The sequence below is a fragment of the Podarcis raffonei genome, chromosome Z (assembly GCF_027172205.1).
Source record: "Podarcis raffonei isolate rPodRaf1 chromosome Z, rPodRaf1.pri, whole genome shotgun sequence".
In the NCBI taxonomy this organism is placed as follows: domain Eukaryota; kingdom Metazoa; phylum Chordata; class Lepidosauria; order Squamata; family Lacertidae; genus Podarcis; species Podarcis raffonei.
Genome location: NC_070621.1, coordinates 33,472,573 through 33,490,648, shown reverse-complemented (window position 1 = coordinate 33,490,648; position 18,076 = coordinate 33,472,573). Strand labels below are relative to the sequence as shown.

At 45.1% G+C, this 18,076-nt stretch overlaps 2 protein-coding genes across 2 annotated transcripts; both read right to left on the bottom strand.

Annotated features, from left to right (window-relative positions):
- Positions 1 to 550: 550 nt before the first annotated feature.
- On the bottom strand, positions 551 to 16,474 carry GLA (galactosidase alpha). Its single transcript, XM_053373223.1, has 7 exons — positions 16,187 to 16,474; positions 10,630 to 10,804; positions 9,793 to 9,970; positions 8,468 to 8,559; positions 7,098 to 7,259; positions 4,052 to 4,249; positions 551 to 1,702 (listed from the first exon to the last, which is right to left on the bottom strand). The coding sequence occupies exons 1-7, from the start codon at positions 16,366 to 16,368 to the stop codon at positions 1,391 to 1,393; spliced, it is 1,299 nt and encodes a 432-aa protein (XP_053229198.1). The 5' UTR covers positions 16,369 to 16,474; the 3' UTR covers positions 551 to 1,390.
- LOC128406169 (PAT complex subunit Asterix-like) lies at positions 11,193 to 11,711 on the bottom strand. Its single transcript, XM_053373225.1, has one exon. The coding sequence runs from the start codon at positions 11,659 to 11,661 to the stop codon at positions 11,341 to 11,343; it is 321 nt and encodes a 106-aa protein (XP_053229200.1). The 5' UTR covers positions 11,662 to 11,711; the 3' UTR covers positions 11,193 to 11,340.
- Positions 16,475 to 18,076: the final 1,602 nt, after the last annotated feature.

Genomic DNA, 18,076 nt, shown 5'->3' with positions numbered 1-18,076 from the left:
GACTCTCTGTTGGAAGATAAGCAGGGATGTTGCTTTTTCAGGTCTTGAAGCAATTGGGAATATGGAAAGTAATGTACAGTACAGGGACGAAAGCTATTTTCCATGCGTGTCTCGCTTCAGTCTCTAGCAGAGACTTCATAATTTGTGCAGTGATTAGGGCAGCCTTTCTCAGCTTCTGGTCCCCAGATGTTGGACTATAACTCCCATCACCCCAAGCCAGAAGGACCAATGGTTAGGGGATGATGGGAGTTGTAGTCCAACACTGTAAACCCCCAAGAGTTCAAAGGCATATGCAGGATAAGCCTTCACTAAACTCCCATAATCACTTGTAACTATATTCTCAGTCTTTTTTCTTTAGAATGCTTAAATTTTGAGATTTTTGCACCTTTATTTGTTAAAAATTTAGAAACAAACATTTAAGTTTCAAGAAATCATAAGCAAATTTTAGTTTCTTGCTTCATTGTATTTGGCCAGAACAACTGACCTGATTTTTCCCATTGTGTTCCTTTAACCAATAAGCAGCAAATGGAATATAACACGAAAACCCCAATAGCTTGATCATGTGGATTTTTAATTCACTTCCATTATCTCTTGCCAGCAACAGGGAATTAGTTCATGGCAGAAAGACAGCAAAGATTCATTGAAAACATTTTGCCAGTATCTCTTGTACAATCACATTGTATGGATCACTTTAGTGAAGCAGTGAGGCTTAGCGGTATGAAAAGTCCATGATGACTTCAAACTTACTGGTAGCAACACAGCTGAGATTTCCCCTAGATTTACTGATAAGACTGCTTTCCCCCCATACAACGTGGCTTACACAACAAACAAAACCCACAGGCAAAAATAGAAGTTCAATAAATAGGCATAGTACAATTTATTCAAGTGTCCTACTGAAACAGGTTTTCAGAAAAGTGCCTGAGGTACAACGGGGTGTGCATGTTGTAATCTCACCTGTGCTATAATTATCTTTAGGTAGTGGGGGGAGAGGACTAAAAGTAACAAAGCTGTGTATATTGTGGTTTGAGTAAGCTGCAGGAATAGGTGACTGCCCACAGGAGTTACTGGTGTATAACCACAGCCTTTTTCTTAACAACACAACTACATTCATCGTGCTTGGCATCCCCCAGAGGTAGAAGAAGAAAACATGGTGTTGATACTGTGTTTGGCAAAGCGCAATAAGGCATAGACTGCTATCTCCAGCTTACTTGCCCAGAAATGCAGGTTCTTACACTTTAAAGGAAATTTAGAAGTCACTGCAGGATTAGGAATGTGGCACTGAACTAAGGAGTTGATGTTGTAGCAACCTTTCCCCTGTAGGAAGGTTACTTGCTTCTGCTTAAAAGTCCTCCTTGGGAGAAAAAAATGAGGGGGGAAAGAATATGCTATGTTACAAGAACTCTGGAAAGCGCTTCTTTCCATTATCAAACAGTTTCTCCTCAGTCACCACCGTCTTCAGCAGCACTGTGCCAGTTGGGTTCACCACCACCTTCAAAGGTGAAACCCAGTTGTGCAGCCCCAAATCCTCGCTGGTGGGAAGGATCTGCTGGATGGAGCAGGCAGGGTTACAAGCTAAACCACTGCCAAGGTAGGCAGTAGAGAAGACAAAAGCCTGTGGTCCACCAATCTCCTGACGGTTCAGCACAGCAATGGCAAAGGCTCCGCCTGACAGGGGCCGCTCCCACAGCTCGAAGTAGTTTTCCTGGAAAGACACAACATCCATTACCAGCTGCAGTAACAATCACTGGGGATGGGGGAGCTGTGGCCCTCCAGATGTTGGGCTGCCAACTCCCGTTGGCCACAGCCAACCAGCCCAATAGGCAGGGTGATGGGAGCTGTAGCCATCAGCATCTGGAAGGACACAGGCTCCCCATCCCTGCTCTGTAGACTGCTTTTTCTGTTAACATACAAAACTGCTTACAAACAAAACAACAAAGACGACAAGTAAAGTTTACGAAACTTTATATGGCGAACCCTTAAAAAACTACTAAAAGGGCTTCAAGGACAGAACGACAAAAGATAATAATAATAATAATAATAATAATAATAATAATTTTTTATTTATATCCCGCCCTCCCCAGCCGAAGCTGGGCTCAGGGCGGCTAACAACAATCAAAATAATCCAACATTCTAAAAACATTCATTATAAAATTAATTAAAATCAAATTGATGGCAACCATTGAGCAAAATTCTGTGCAGATCATGTTGGGGACTCCCATGCCCTTCAGGGAAGGGTGTTCCATAAACAAGGGGCCACCACCGACAAGGCTGTCTCACTATATTCCTCTAGCAAGAGCACCAGGAGGCCTCTGATGGAGATCTTCAGGAGGTTGATACTGGAGGAAGCAATCCTGTGATAACCCTGATCCAATGTTATTTATTGCTATAAAGCAGAGCTAGGAACCTCTTGCTCTCCAGATGTTTCTCGACTGCACTCAGGATATTTATCTATCTATTCAAAATGGGAAACTTCGTTTAAATTGGGAGCAGGGAATTTTGGATGCAGGGGCCAAATGAAAACCTCCAGGCCTCTTTATTTGTGTCTCTCCAGTCCTGTTCCATGATTTCCTTGAGTGGTATTGTCCAGCTGTAACCACCTTGGAACTGTGATGCTGCCTTTCGCTTGCCTGGATGGAAAGGGTGTGGGTGGGTGTATGTGTGTGTGAATAAACTTGGGAATTTTGCATGGAATGCAGCCTTCAGGTTTCCCCTAACGGAATGTGGCCCTCAAGCTGAAAAGGACCCCTCACCTCTTATTTAAATGGATCATCTAAGGAAGGAAGAAAGATGGCTTGCTTAAAAGCAGCCACCCTGTAAGCTCACATCAGAGGCAATTTGAAAGGAGTCTTCCCAGCTCACACTCTTAATGCTGCAAAACACAGGCTCTTAAGAAACTTAAAATGTACTTCCTTAAAAGAACTGCCAGTTAAAAGGATGAGGAAGCAGGTGGTGTGAAAGACCTCTGCCCAAGTTCCTCTACTTCCAATATTAGGCTCAATGAATTAACAATATCACCTGCTGCTGGTGCCTGTTCGAAGTGGGCAGGGAGGGAAAGCAGAAAGCCCTACAAACAGGATCTGGAGCCAAAGCCAAATGACAGGGAGAGCTAACCAATTCATTCATAGAATGTGTATAAACTGCTTGAACGTAGGGGAGGAAATCTTAAAAAGTAATGAATTTTACAATAGCAGTACTGAGGCTACAGAGAAGGAAGCTGACAGCAGGGCCACCAGGTATTGCTGTAGGTAAGTAGGCAGGCAGGTGAGGCCTAACTGAGGTTGGTGGGGCTGCGTCCCATTTGTATTTGGAACATGATCTGGATGAGTACAGCCTTTCAACTTCATCTAAAGCAATTTCCCAAACTTTGGGTGTCCGACTGTTTTTTGGACTACAACTCCCATCATCCCTAGCTAGCAGGACCAGTTGTCAGGGATGATGGGAACTGTAGTCCAAAACAAGGCCGGCGACTCAAGTTTGGGAAACAAGGCTAAAGACATCAAGGCTGAGAACAGGAGAGTCCGACCTGGTGGAATGCTCTGTCCCACGAGACCAGGGCCATGCAGGATTTAACTTTCTTCCGCAGGGCCTGTAAGACAGAGCTCTTCCGCTTGGCTTTCAATTTGAACTTAGCCTTCCTTCCTTCCCTCCCCCTCCCCTTTTTATGAAGATTACCCGCTCTGGGATCCCACAGCTAATTCTCCCTGGTCTCCTCGCTGGCCCAAATAGGACTAATTTAGCCAGCTAGCCCTGGTGATAATCTAATGTTTATTGGATGGATTTCCCCCCTAAATTGATTTTTGAATTGTGAATTTATTGTTATTCACATTTTATACTGTATTTTATGCTGTTTTGGGTTGCATCAATTAAGTGTTTTAAATTTGTTGTTAGCCACCCTGACCCCGGTTTCCTGAACCAGGAAGGGCGGGGTATAAATTATTATTATTATTATTATTATTATTATTATTATTATTATTATTATTATTAAAACCACCTTGTTTCAAAACTTTCCTCCTCCTACTCTCCACACACCTTTTCCCCATGGCATTCTTACCTTGGTGATTCGATATCCTTGCTTGCCCAGTGGATCCTGGTTGATGGCTATCACTTCTTTGTTTTGGAGAAGAGCCTTGGCCTGTGGGCTAATCTGACGCAGGTCATTGGACATGAGAAGTGGAGCCGCCATGATGGCCCAGAGTGCCAGCTGAGTTACTTGCTGATCCCAGCTCAGTCCAAAATTTCCAATCACCAGCTGGCATAAGAGGGTGGTAGAGGAGAATTACCATATTGAAGGGGGTTACAACTCTTAGGTATCGGGATGCTACACTAAGGAAGGGAACTAGGCTGGTGATTAGCCGCTGGAGGCCACAGGGCCAAATCCAGCCCTTAATTATCACCAGATACGTCCACTCCCACAGCTCAGCTCATGTTCTTTGCGCTGAAAAGGTTCAATCCCAGGCATTCCCAGTTAAGAAGACGAGAGGAAAGTTTTTAGGAAAAGCCTGTGTTTGCCTGAAGCCCTGAAGAGATGCTGCCCGTCTGTGTAGACAATTCTGGGTTAGATGAGCAAACAGCCTGACTCAGTGTAATGGTCTCTGGCATATACTACCTCATCAGAAGGTCTGCTCCACACAGTGTAGAAATAAGGCCTTTACAGTGGTACCTCGGGTTACAAACACTTCAGGTTACAGACGACGCTAACTCGGAAGTTGTTAAGTTGTGGGTGAACATATCAGACGACACAGTGACTCTTCAAACAGCTCTTCTTTATTCAGAGGCCAGAACAGAACTGAACTGAAGGGCTCAGTCAGTCTGCTTATATAGAGCTCCAGTACCACGTTACTGTAACAACTTTCTAAAACTATCCAATCACTGAACGTCACTTTCGATTCTTCATTTGCATAACTATCTACAGTATCCATCCAATCACTGAACGTCACTTTCGATCCTTCATTTGCATAACTATCTACAGTATCCATCCAATTACTGAACGTCACTTTCGATCCTTCATTTGCATAACTATCTACAGTATCCCCCTGCTGGCCCAGGGTGAGAACTTCAGTACATAACAGAAGTAGTACCTCGGGTTAAGAACTTTACCTCAGGATGAGAACAGAAATCACGCGGCGGTGGCAGTGGGAGGCCCCATTAGCTAAAGTGGTACCTCAGATTAAGAACGGTTTCAGGTTAAAAACAGACCTCCAGAACGAATAAAGTTCTTAACCCAAGGTACCACTGTTTTGGTAGCACCTACTCTTTGCAAGGCCCATTGCAAAGGGAGGCACCATCTCTATTGTTTCCTTGGCTCCTAACGAAGACCTTTTCCAACAAGCCTTTCAAGTGGAGATTGTCACCAAAAGTGAATCCAGCAGAACAGCTTAGGCTAACTTTTATAGCCTGATATTGGTGCGCTTAAAATGTGTGGCTCTATCTGCAGTTTACATTTTTAAAGCAATATGGCACCACTATAATAAATATAGAGCCATGGTTTTCCCTGAGGAATCCTGGGAACTGTAGTTTGGTATGGTGCCGGGAGTTGTTATGAAATCCCTCTTTTCGCAGAGCTACATTCCGAGGGTCCCTGAGAAGAAGGACGGGCTCTTAGACCATTTTAGAAGTTGTAGATCTATAAAAAGCTAATAAAAAGGAGTAAAAAAAAAATCAGGAAAGGAAGGGTGGGAAGTCAAGAAGAAATTTGTATGCTAAAATAAAAAGGATACATGTTTTTAAATATTGTTGGAGACTTAATAAAAATGGATCTACAACTTATTTTTTTATATCAAGTTGTAGATCCATGAGGAGAATAAAAGTATTCTAAGAACTCCCAGAGTCCTTAACAAACTAAAGTACCCAAAATTCTTTGGGGAAGCCATGACTGTTTAAAGTGGTATGATACTGATTTAAATGTATATTGTGATTGGGGCCTGAATTAGGAATCAGACTCTTTATATTCTGCTGCTCTGTATTTTTCTTAGGAAGGCCCTGCACAGGGATGCCATGATATTTTCTCACATGTTCCATTTTTAATGCTTGTTTAATTAATAGCTGAAATAGCCTGAGGGCATCCCAAATGGCTATAGCCAATAGGCAGAAATTTTATGGTGCAGAGACACTTTGGCCATAAAATGCACTCTATACCACACTGAGTTTCCATGTGGGCCTCATGTAAAAACGTATTTGCAGCCAAGCTCTTGAAAGGAACACAAGGAGCTTATTGTCAATTTATAAACCTGAAGAAAACATGCAAATTAATATACAACCCAGAATTGAAGCTAAAGCCATGCAAAGCAGATGTCTGGGCTTGCAGGAAGATTGAGAGTGAATAAATAAAAGGCAGGTACCTGGGGAATACTCAAGGCAAGACCGATGAGCAGGGACTCACCTTCTTCAGCAGCCGGGACTGGATGTGCTTTATATATTTAGCAATGACTTTGGAATACAACAAGCTATTTTATGCCAGAATCAGCGAATTGGTTCATCAAGTTCAATATTCTCTACAGCAGTGGTTCTCAATTGGTGGGCCACAGAAAACTCACCCAGGGAGTCTGTGGCACCATTCACATAACAAAATATACCATAGATATACCAAAATCTTCAAAAGTAGGGGGTCCCATGGCTTGTCTTTTGAAAAACAAGGGGTCCATGGTGCATAGCTAATTGGGACCCACTGCTCTACAGCACTGGTCTTCAAGTTAGTGTGTCAGGACCCACCACGAAGCCATAAGGTGGGTTGCAACTGCAACGCTACCGCCATACAAATAATAAGGGCAAAAACAGAATTAATAGTAACAATATTTGGGTCCCCAAATGCATATTTGGGTTAAAGGCAGGTCTACAGCCTCCTACCCCAGCCTGATATCCTCTGTACATTTTGAGCTACCACTCTCCCAGCGTACGATGACTGACAGCAGTTCTCCAGGGTTTCAGACTGAAGCCTCTTCCAGCCCTATCTGGGATTGCTAGAGTTTAAATCTAGGCAGGTTCTCCTCTCCCAGTGAGCTACAGGCCCCTCTCCAGGGCTCAGGAAGGCTGCGAGGTTTTGGATGCTTGAGCAACAGCATGGAATCTGGAATAAGTGACCCAGAAAAAGGTTTTCTTACCATATCCGGGTCATTCCAGCCCCCTGGCCCAGCGGTATCCACAATGCTGTCCTGATTATAAGAAGTCCAGTCCAAGATGTTCTTGACGCTGCCCCAGGCATCGTAGACGTCAGCATAATTCCTCCAGTAATTGCAGTACTGTTTGATCTCTGTGTAGTTGGGCTGGAAGAGGAGTAAAGACAGAGAGAGAAAAGAGGTGGCAACGATTTATTTGTTTTATTTAAGATATGTGTCATATTTCAGTCCCACTGAGCACTGCGTCAGAATGGAATGGACTGTTTCAGTGGGGGATGTGGCTGGCTTCTACCAGAGACTGTGCAGGGCAGTTTTGCAGCACTGACTCAACTTGGCTTTAAATAAAGTGTGGGAAGGACGTGGATAGGGCTCCCTCCCTTTTTGCAAGTTCTCCTGAAGTCATTTGCCCCATGAAACTTTTCCTAGGAACATAGGAAGCTGCCTTACACAAAGTCAAACCACGGGTCCATGTTTGCATTGCCAGGGTTCCAGGCAGAGTGTCTCTCCCTGGAGAAGCCGGGGGTTGAACCTGGGACCTTCTGCATGCAAACCAGATGCTGTACCTCTGAGCTACGGCCCTTCCCCATAACGCCCCCTTCTTGCCATCTATATATCCCTAAGAGACTAAACATAACACATTCTGAACACAGGAGAAGCCGCTGCAGCAAGAGTGAGGAACCTTTTTCTCTCCGAGAACCACTCCTGACAGCTGGCGTGGTCACCCCACACTCTCCTGCACACAGCAAGCATACATGCACACCAGGACTCTTGGCTGACCCCTGCAAATCAGCTAAGGAGGGAAGTGTTATCATACCCTCCCATCTCTTCAGATGATTAATCTGGTGAGTTGGGGGTGGAGGATTATAGTCATTCCTGTTGCAATGCGGGAAGATGCTTTTCCCAAGGTGCAGCCTAACATCACAATCAATGGGTTTCACTATTACATAGCCAAACAGGCTCCCAGCACACCAAATATGACTGGTGTGGCAATGACAGTCACCTTTCCTGATTGTTTTATGTACTCATATGCAGATCACAAGCAGAGATTACTGTGCAGGAATGGGGAACCTGTGGAGACCCTCCAGACATTGTTGGATTCCAACTCACATCAGACCTCAACCAGCCCAGCATGACTTATTGTAAGGGGTGATGGGAGCTGTAGTCCATCAACATTTGGTTACCAGCCCTTGCCCTAGGACAGGTGTGGGGAACCTTTGGTCCTCCAGCTGGTGCTGAATTACTATTACAGCCTTCAGCAACCCTGCAAGCATGGCCAACTGTCAGAGCTGATGGGTGTTGTAGTCCAGCAATATGCCCCAGGGAAATAGCAAGGTTGCAAAGCGGCCTCTCCTTACCTTCCGAAAGGGTCTCTCATACAGTGGCCACTCGCACGAGAACACAATGTCTCTGCCTGTTTTGTTCAAAGCATGAGACATGTTCTTATAACCTGGTGGCAAAGAGCAGAGACACCCCCCGAGAATTAAAACAAATAACCAAAGCCTGACACTCATCACCAATCCCCACCACTCACCTCTCTGCCCCTTTGTAAGCTTATCTTGGGGGGCATCAGGATAGTGCTGGGCGAGTCCTAGAGGGAATTTTTGTCAGGGAACCCTCAATCTTTGTGCCAGCCCTGGTCAAGGCTTTACCACCTACCTAACCTATAAAGGGGACGCAGGTGGCGCTGTGGGTTAAACCACAGAGCCTAGGACTTGCCAATCAGAAGGTTGGCGGTTCAAATCCCCGCGACGGGGTGAGCTCCCGTTGCTCGGTCCCTGCTCCTGCCAACCTAGCAGTTCAAAAGCACATCAAAGTGCAAGTAGATAAATAGGTACCACTCCAGCGGGAAGGTAAACGGCGTTTCCGTGTGCTGCTCTGGTTCGCCGGAAGTGGCTTAGTCATGCTGGCCACATGACCCAGAAGCTATACGCTGGCTCCCTCGGCCAGTAAAGCGAGATGAGCGCCACATCCCCAGAGTCGTCTGCGACTGGACCTAACGGTCAGGGGTCCCTTTACCTTTACTTTTTCTTTCAAAGGTCTTCAATAAGGAAGTCAAAAATGTAAGTTAAAGCAAATGAGGCTCGTTTCCTCATTGTAAGTTAAAGCCAATGAGACTCATCAATTCTGGCTCTGGATCAAGGATGGGGAATCTGTGGCCTTTCAGACGTTGTACGCAACTGCCAGCATCCATGACCTTTGACCCAACTACCTGGGGCTGACAGGATTTGGGAGTCTCGTAACCTCTGGAGGGCTTGAAGTTCCTCATCCCTGTCATAGTAATTCCAGACACCCACCCTCCAAATCCTGGTCGCCTCCTCTGAACGCACTTAAGTGTGTCATTATCTTCTTAAAATGAAGCACCCTGAACAGTGCCTTACGCCCCAAACAGGAGAGAGCTTATGGATCAGGAGCTAGGTGGGGAGAGAGAGGGGAGAGTAGAAGTGGCGAAGGTGCTGGTGGCTTCTTCCAAGTATAGACAGTTCAGAAAATTTACTGTGAGCTGTTTTGGGAGGGGAGAGAGGAAGGACAAAGTGTGTCATATATTCCTCCTTAAAGCTCTCTTTCCTGCTTCCAGGGAAGTGAACTGGGTGACCCTATCCAAGGTCGAGGTAAATAGTAAATTCCACGCAGGCTAAAAGGTTCGCTCTGACCTCCTGGCAAATCCTGCTCTGGGACATACCTTCTGCCAACAGTTCCAGGGTGCCAAAGTTACAGCCGTCAAACTTCAGCAGGTCCACCCCCCAGCCAGCAAAGGTGTCAGCGTCCAAATCGTAGTAACCGCGGCTGCCAGGAAAACCAGCACATGTCTTGTTCCCGACATCTGCGTAAATGCCCAGCTTCAGCCCCTTGGAGTGGACCTGGATTGCAGGTAATTGAGGGGGGAAACACAGCAAGGTTTCTGGAGTGGAAAGCTTATGTTTTATAAGCAGAAATCAAAAGAATTCGGCCTGCTTTTAGTTAATGGGGTGGGGAGAAAATAGGCTAAGAAAAGGTGCACTAGTTTTTCAACAATGGAAGGTATGATGCTACTCAATGGAAGGTATGATGCTACAAAGGGGTTGACACAAGAAAATGAGACAGGACATGGGAGGGGCTATCCTATCAATGACCACTAGCCAGGAGAGCACAGTAGAGTCTCCATGTCCAGTGGGCTGTCTATCTTTAAATACCAGAATCTGGAGACAAACAACTGCAGGGAGCTGCTGCCTTCATGTTCTGCTTGTGATGTATTGGGCAGCAGGCTGGCTGCTGTTGGAAAGAGGATGCTGGTCTAAATTGACATGCTCAGGTCAATTCTTAGCAATTCCTATGGATGGTTAAATCTAGAGATGGGGAATGCTTTTCTTTGTCACGTTCAGCCCTGCAGTTATACAGCGCTAGGGACACACTGTGAAAGGGGAGCAGGCACAGGAAGTCCTCCCATTTCCATCATCCTTTCCAGCTCCTCATTTATATGTTCTCATTGACCTCAAGGTGGAAGAAGCTTTGGGGAAAAGGTCAGCAAGAACCCACTTACATAGTCAGCTAGTTTACGAATCCCACTAGGAAAACGGTTTGGATCCGGTTGGAGCTTGCCTTGCTTATCACGAGTTGGAGCCATCCAGCAGTCATCGATACACAAGTACTGGTACCCAACGTCCCTCCATCCATCTGACACCATAAGGTCTGCCATCTGCATGAACAGCTGCTCGCTGAAGAGGGCAAAAAAGGAAAGTCATAAGAAGTTGCCTTCCTCCAGGTCATATAGCCCAACGTCATTGTCTGATTGGCAGAGGCTCTGCAGAAACTTGTGCAATAGAGGGTCTCTGTCATCACCCTAGGTTTCTGATCCTTTTTAACTGGAGACGCCAGGGACTGAGTGAACCTTGGACCCCTCTTGTGTGCAAAAGTGCTCTAGCACTGAGCTAAGGTCCCAAAAGCTGGGTACCAACACTGAGCTGGTAGTGAAGTAGAATCCAATGAGAATCCAATATCATATTGCTTAGGGATGGGGGGGCGGGAATAGCAAAATGTCTACTCATATATTCTGCAACCACTTTCCGCCTCTCAGTGTTCCTCCCTTCTTCTTCCCCCCCCCCCCTAATAACCATCACTTTATTAATGCAGCAAAATGAGTACTCCCAAGACATGTGCAAATGGATCTGCATTGCCTGAGAAAATAGTCCTCTCTGTTGAGGGCGTGCACCTCTGCTTTGCAAGAGGAGCTCTGAAGAGAGGCAATAACTTTTCACCAAGGAGGAGACATGGGTTGTGGGTTTTGCAGATAGGACATCACTACAGCCGAGATAGACAACATGAAGCTGCTCATCATCTGTTTGGTATCTTCTGAACTCCGAGAATTGGCAAAGCTGATGAATGAACAGTAGACAGCAATCCAGGCACACCACTTTAGCTTCAGCATCAAGCCACACATACTAAAAATCATTCCCAGTAGATTCATGTAGTCTGGTGTGGGGTCTTCCAGGGTAGGGTTATTCTCTGTGGATGGAGGCTTGTATCTGAGAACGCGATTTGGCCGCCACGGGTCCATTACGTTGTTACCGGCCATCGTGCACCGCCTCTGGCTAACTCCAAGCAGAGCCCCCCCCCTCGGCCGCCGCCGCCCAGTGTTCCTCCCTTCTTGCTCCCATGCCATGACCACTACCACTGGACGACCTGTCTCCCCTCCCCTACCTTCATGCAAACCCAAGACTGCAATGATTCACGACAAATCCTCTAATGGGGTTGCAAAATGACGATCTTACATTTTTGTTATGGAGAGAGAGAGACATTGTACATGCACACAGAAACATACTGATGTTTAGTGGTCTTAAATCTCATGTAGATTATAGATCTGTGGTACTACTTCAGAAATAGAGGCTCCCACAACGGAATGCTCCATGCAAACAAAGAGAAACTATCCATACAGAACACTAGCATGTCAAGGAGAAGGGAAGGGTGCTAACCTAACCCTTTTCCTGAAATACTCACTTTCTACATGCAGGTTTTATTTGTTCTTAAATGAGGGAGCATTCCATCATGGGAGTGGGGTTTCCTATCTGGAGCTTAAAAGTGGAACATCACAGGGAGGGACAGGTTGACTACATCAGTTAAAATTAAGACTGACATTTAACCAGAAAAATGTGAAGAGCATCTATTTTATATTTGTCTGTACTGAAAATAGAACTATTTTCTGCTTCCACTGGCAATCCTGCTCCCCGCCCAAAAACAAACCCACACCTGGAAGGTATTTAATACAAGATAGTATTTAGTGTTTGCAGACTCCCAACCATTCATATTTAAATATTGCTATTACAATAATTATATGCCTGTTGTCTTTGTCCATGGAGTTTTCTTGGCAGGGATACTGGAGTGGCTTGCCGGTTCCTCCTCCAAGCACAATAATTTGGTTGGACAGTGTTCTCGAAGCTACAAACATGAGTCTGACCAAACTGTGGGAGGCAGTGGAAGACAGGAGTGCCTGGCGTGCTCTGGTCCATGGGGTCATGAAGAGGTGGACACGACTAAACGACTAAACAACAAATTACAATAATTATGACTGAGTAGTGCCTACAGCCCCACCTATGTGGCTAATGAAACAATACTTCTATGCATTCTGAGCCTTGCAGCAACAGCCTTTAACTGCCTGCAAAACCCATCACCTCTGTGAAGTTATTGGCTCAGCCCCTTACTGTTGTCCCCCAGCTGAAAAGGTTCTTACTCATTTTACTCATATTATCTGTTGCACAAAGTTTCCTCTTCCCAGCGGGCAAAACTGTAAGTTCTTTGAGATGAGGACCTCTTATTATATAAAGTGTCCATGTACAAGTCATGGCACTATATAATAATAATAATAATAATAATAATAATAATAATAATAATAATTTATTATTTGTACCCCGCCCATATGGCTGGGTTTCCCCAGCCACTCTGAGCGGCTTCCAACAATGATGAAAGATACACTAAAATGTCACATATTAAAAACTTCCCTGAACAGGGCTGCCTTCAGATGTCTTCTGAATGTCAGGTAGATGTTTATCGCTTTGACATCTGATGGGAGGGCGTTCCACAGGGCGGGTGCCACTACCGAGAAGGCCCTCTGCCTGGTTCCCTGTAACTTGGCCTCTCGCAGTGAGGGAACCGCCAGAAGGCCCTCGGAGCTGGACCTCAGTGTCCGGGCAGAACGATGGGGGAGGAGACGCTTCTTCAGATATACTGGACCGAGGCCGTTTAGGGCTTTAAAGGTCAGCACCAGCACTTTGAATAAATCATGATGATTTACATACATACATGGAAAGTTTAGCCAACTGTTTGAATCACAGAATATTCCATGGAATGAGGAACAGCTTATGTTTAGGCTACGTAGACCATTAAAGAGGAAACTACAATATCGGCCAGGCCAGTCATAGGATATGTGCAAACTGCACAGCTTGCTTCTTCAACCTGTGTTGACATATTTAGCAGAATGAGGTGGCACAATGAACTTCAGACTGCAGACTGTGCCCCTACATATAGAATTGCAATCAAAACAAATGAAACTTAGGACACCAGGTTCAGCTCAGCTGTTCTACTTTTCTCTTCACAGAGAATTTACTGTTGTTTATCTAGTGGGGAAACAATCTGCAATCTGAACTGATACACACACAGAGACCATTCTACCATTCTGTTTGCAAGCACAGGCCAGGTCCCAGATGGGTCCAGAATATCATAAAGGTAAAGGGACCCCTGACCATTAGGTCCAGTCGTGACCAACTCTGGGGTTGCGGCCCTCATCTCGCTTTATTGGCTGAGGGAGCCGGGTTACAGCTTCCGGGTCATGTGGCCAGCATGACTAAGTCATTTCTGGCGAACCAGAGCAGCACACAGAAACACCGTTTACCTTCCCGCTGGAGCGGTACCTATTTATCTACTTGCACTTTGACATGCTTTCGACATGCCAGTAAAACCAGGGCTACAAAAATCCAAGGCAGTCTGTTGCCAAGGCTCCCAGAAATGTAATGCATATGCTGAAGAAATGCAACATATTTGTCCTCTCCTGCAAAGAGAGTTGTCTCCCTCAGCTTCAAGGCTTGCTGTAGTACACAGGAGTTTCAATGTATTTTTGGGGCTCCTGGCTAAATACCTCCACACCAGCATATGCCAGTTTCTGACTGCGCTTGGCAAATTGTGAGTTATCGATAGCAGATAAGTCAGAGTTTGCCACCACACACTGGCAATTGTGGACACATTTTCTGATTTTGGATTTTCAAAGTGTCACATACGGTAATTAATGCACTTGGACTTATCTTGTAACCTTTTCAAGAATTAAGAGCCTCGGACGTGAGGTCTCCAGGCTGATAGTAGACTAAGACTGATGGTCATTTGTTGGGGATTAAAACCGGGAAAGGGGGGTGGGGTTTGGGAATCCAAAGGGTGCAGAATAATAATCTGTTTTTTTTATTTTGTTTTGTTATTAGTATGAAAATTGGGGAATTCGTGAAAGGGAATTTGGGTCGACTTTAGAAAAAAGTTTTAAGAATGAGCACTGATGTTTAAATACTGATGTTTATAAGTTAAAATTGGTTTGTTTTTTTAAAAAATGAATTAAATATAAAAAGGTCAAAAATTGGGGACAAGAACTTGTTGAATTAACAATTTGAATTGGAATATAAGAAGGGGAGGTGTGGGGAAGTCAGGGAAATATGTTATTGAAAATAAGGATTGTAAACTTTATGTGTTTTTAACTTTTTTGTTTTTCTCTTTTTGATTTTTTAATGTATAAAGGTGGAAAAACTCAATAAATATTTTATTTTAAAAAAAGGAAGTCAACAGATGGAACCTTCCCCTGCCCCAGATCTGTATGGATGATAAAACTTAATCTGCTGGTTAAAGTGTCTCTTAAAAAGCAAAGGAACCATGCAATGAAAGGTGACGACCTTTCATTAAAATGAACAGGGATGAGGAATCTGCAATCCTTGACATGTTGGACTCACGGCCAGCATGGACAATGGCTAGGAAAGATGGAAGTTGTAGTCCAATATTACATGGGGCCACAGGTTCCCCAGCCATGGACAGTCTTAGCCCACATTAATGGCAACAGATACATGTGGTACACCTTTATATTGGCAAACCTTTCATGAACCTGATGGATTTAACAGAGAGAGTTTTCTCTCTCAAGTGTGCACACACAGGTATAAAGTGCTGTGTGTGTGTGTGTGTGTGTGAGAGAGAGAGAGAGAGAGAGAGAGAGAGAGAGACTGTATGTATATATAAGCATTTTACCTTTGTTTATATAAGCATTCACTTTGAAAGGCCACTAAATGCAAAGGGCACAGCTATGATGCTTCCATGCAAGTCTCAGCATGTATACAAGCACACCACTTGTGGCACAATCTTTCTAGCTCTGCTAAGCCAGTTTAAAAACTTGTAGCAGGTGATAAGATGACATTGCCTGAACCCACAAGGTATAATTTAACAAATTGTGAACCCAAATGCAAGCAATGATGTCCTAAGGCCCAAGAGCACCCTGATGCAGCAGCAAAAAAAACAAATAAAAATATTCTAATGCTATTATAGGCTGCATCAACAGAAATACAGTGTCCAGAGATCAAGGGAAGTCACAGTATCACTCTATCCTGTTTTGGTCAGACCACATCTGGAGTACTGTGTCCAACAACATTGACAAGCAGGAATGTGTTCAGAGGAGGGTGACCAATATGACCAAGGGTCTAGAAACCAAGCCTAATGAGGAATGGTTGAGGAAACTGGTTACGTTTAGCCTGGAAAAGAGGCAACTGAGAGGAAATATGATAGCCATCTTCAAGTATCTGAAGGGCTGTCACATCGAGGATGGAGCAAGCTTGTTTTCTGCTGCTCTGGAAGGTAGGACTTGAACCAGTGGCTTCAAGTTACCAGAAAGGAGATTCCTACTCAACCTCAGGAGGAAGTTTGACAGTAGAATGGGAGGTGGCAGATTCTTCGCAGGTTTTCCTTTTTTTAACAGAGATTGGATAGATGGATGGATGATCTAGCTGAAATCCTGCTTTTGTTTTTGAAGAATGAAAACGCTACGTTCGAGCTGGCAGCCCTCTTGGCCCAAGATCCCAGGCGCTCACCTGATGCATCGGCGGGGCTCTTCGTCGCAGTCGACCTGGCAGAGGAAGCGCTCCCAGTGCAGCCAGCCCATGGGCGGCGTCCGTGCCAACCCGTTTTCTAGTGCGCCCGCCGGGCAGGACAGCGCCAGCAGCAGCACCGGCAGCAGCAGCACCGGCAGCCCCATTCCACAGCTCCGGTCCATTCCCGGCTGCCTCTTGCAGTGCCGCTCCCGAACTTTGGGACCAGCCGCGCCGCAAAACTCAGAGTTCAAGCTGAACCGAGGAACACGGCAATCCAGCCAATCGCAGCGCTTCGCTCTTGCCGCTCGGCCAACCAAAGGGCTCTTCGGCGGCCAGCGTGAAATGTTCACCAATCCGCTCCTTAGGAATCCTGGTGGGTGGGGGAATCTTGCAGAAAGAGGAACGAACGGAGGACCCAGGTTGGGTCACGCGGCAGAACGGAGAGGGGAGGGGCATTAACCCTTTCGTTGATACAACCCTGCCGCACTTAGAATAGCAGCATCGGCGTTTCTATTTGCGTTATTATTACTATTGATAATAATAACATCGTCGTTGTTTGTCGCACAATTATTATTAGCAACGCACGTTGTTGTTGATTTGTACATCGCCATTTCTTTTTCTTTCCCCCCTCTTTCTTTTCCCCTTTCTATCTTGGTTTGCTTTTCAGATTGAAATTTTACGGGTCTAGGTTAAAGGCGGATCTACACGGATCCTCATGGATCCTCCACTTTTAAAAAAATAACTCCAACAAATCTTGTGTCAAATCACATCTGGAAGGCACGCCTGCAGACTGGACTATAAAAAACGTGGATCCAACACTTAGCCGTGCTGCAGCACCACAAAAACATGGATCTTCATGAATTCATATGATTTTCATATTGAAACAAAATAAAAACACCATGATACTCTACACCACGTATTTGTCTGTAGGCAGAACCAAAAAAATCACACATCCACTGTTTCGTGGTACTGTAATGGCGCAAAAACATGGTTAAAAAACACGGATCCTCATGATTTTTGCACTAGCCCAAACTCACAGTCAAAGCACACATCATAGCCAGGGGCACAGCCTGCACCACAAAAATCATGGATACACGGCTTCCTGTGGCCCAAAAAGGTGGTTCTGAAGCAGGAACCTCATGTATCCTCAAGCTTTTTGCATTGGGCCACCCCAAATGCACCATCAAATCACACATCATAGCCAGGGGCACAGCCTGCATCACAAAAAAATCAGATCCACAGCTTCCTGGCAACTCCATGGCCTAAAAACATGGTTCTGAAGCACGGATCCTCATGGATCCTCACACTTTTTGCATTGAGCCACCCCAAATTCACCATCAAATCACACATCATAACCAGGGGCACAGCCTGCACCACAAAAATCATGAGTTGCACTACTAAAATCACAAAAATGCCCTTAGCAGCACTGTTAATGTCACCACTGGAACATTATTATTAGAGCCGAGAGGAGAATGTATGACTATATATTGTACCAAGATATGGTTCATCTTCAAGAACAGATCAAATGCATGCCGGATTGGTTGAGCGCCTTGCAAGCGAAAGACTCAGCCTTCATTAGGGCAAATGTTCTACCCTTATTTATGGGAGCCTTTGGAATAGAAAAAGGAAAGGACTGTGTCAGGATGTATTTTGTGGGGAAATTTGCAGAAGTGAAGGTGTTGATTTGGGGTACAGTCGGAGGGGGGTATTGTTGTGTATTGAGTCAAAGGATTTTATATCTGTATTATTATTGTCTGTATTTGCATTAGGGTAAAGTAACTGCCTTTTGGTTCCAGAGGGTACAGCTACTATTGGTTCATTTAAGCTGCTGTATTTGGATCCTCTGTCTTATTGGTTTCCTCCAAAAGGCAGGACTGTGATTGCCTGATA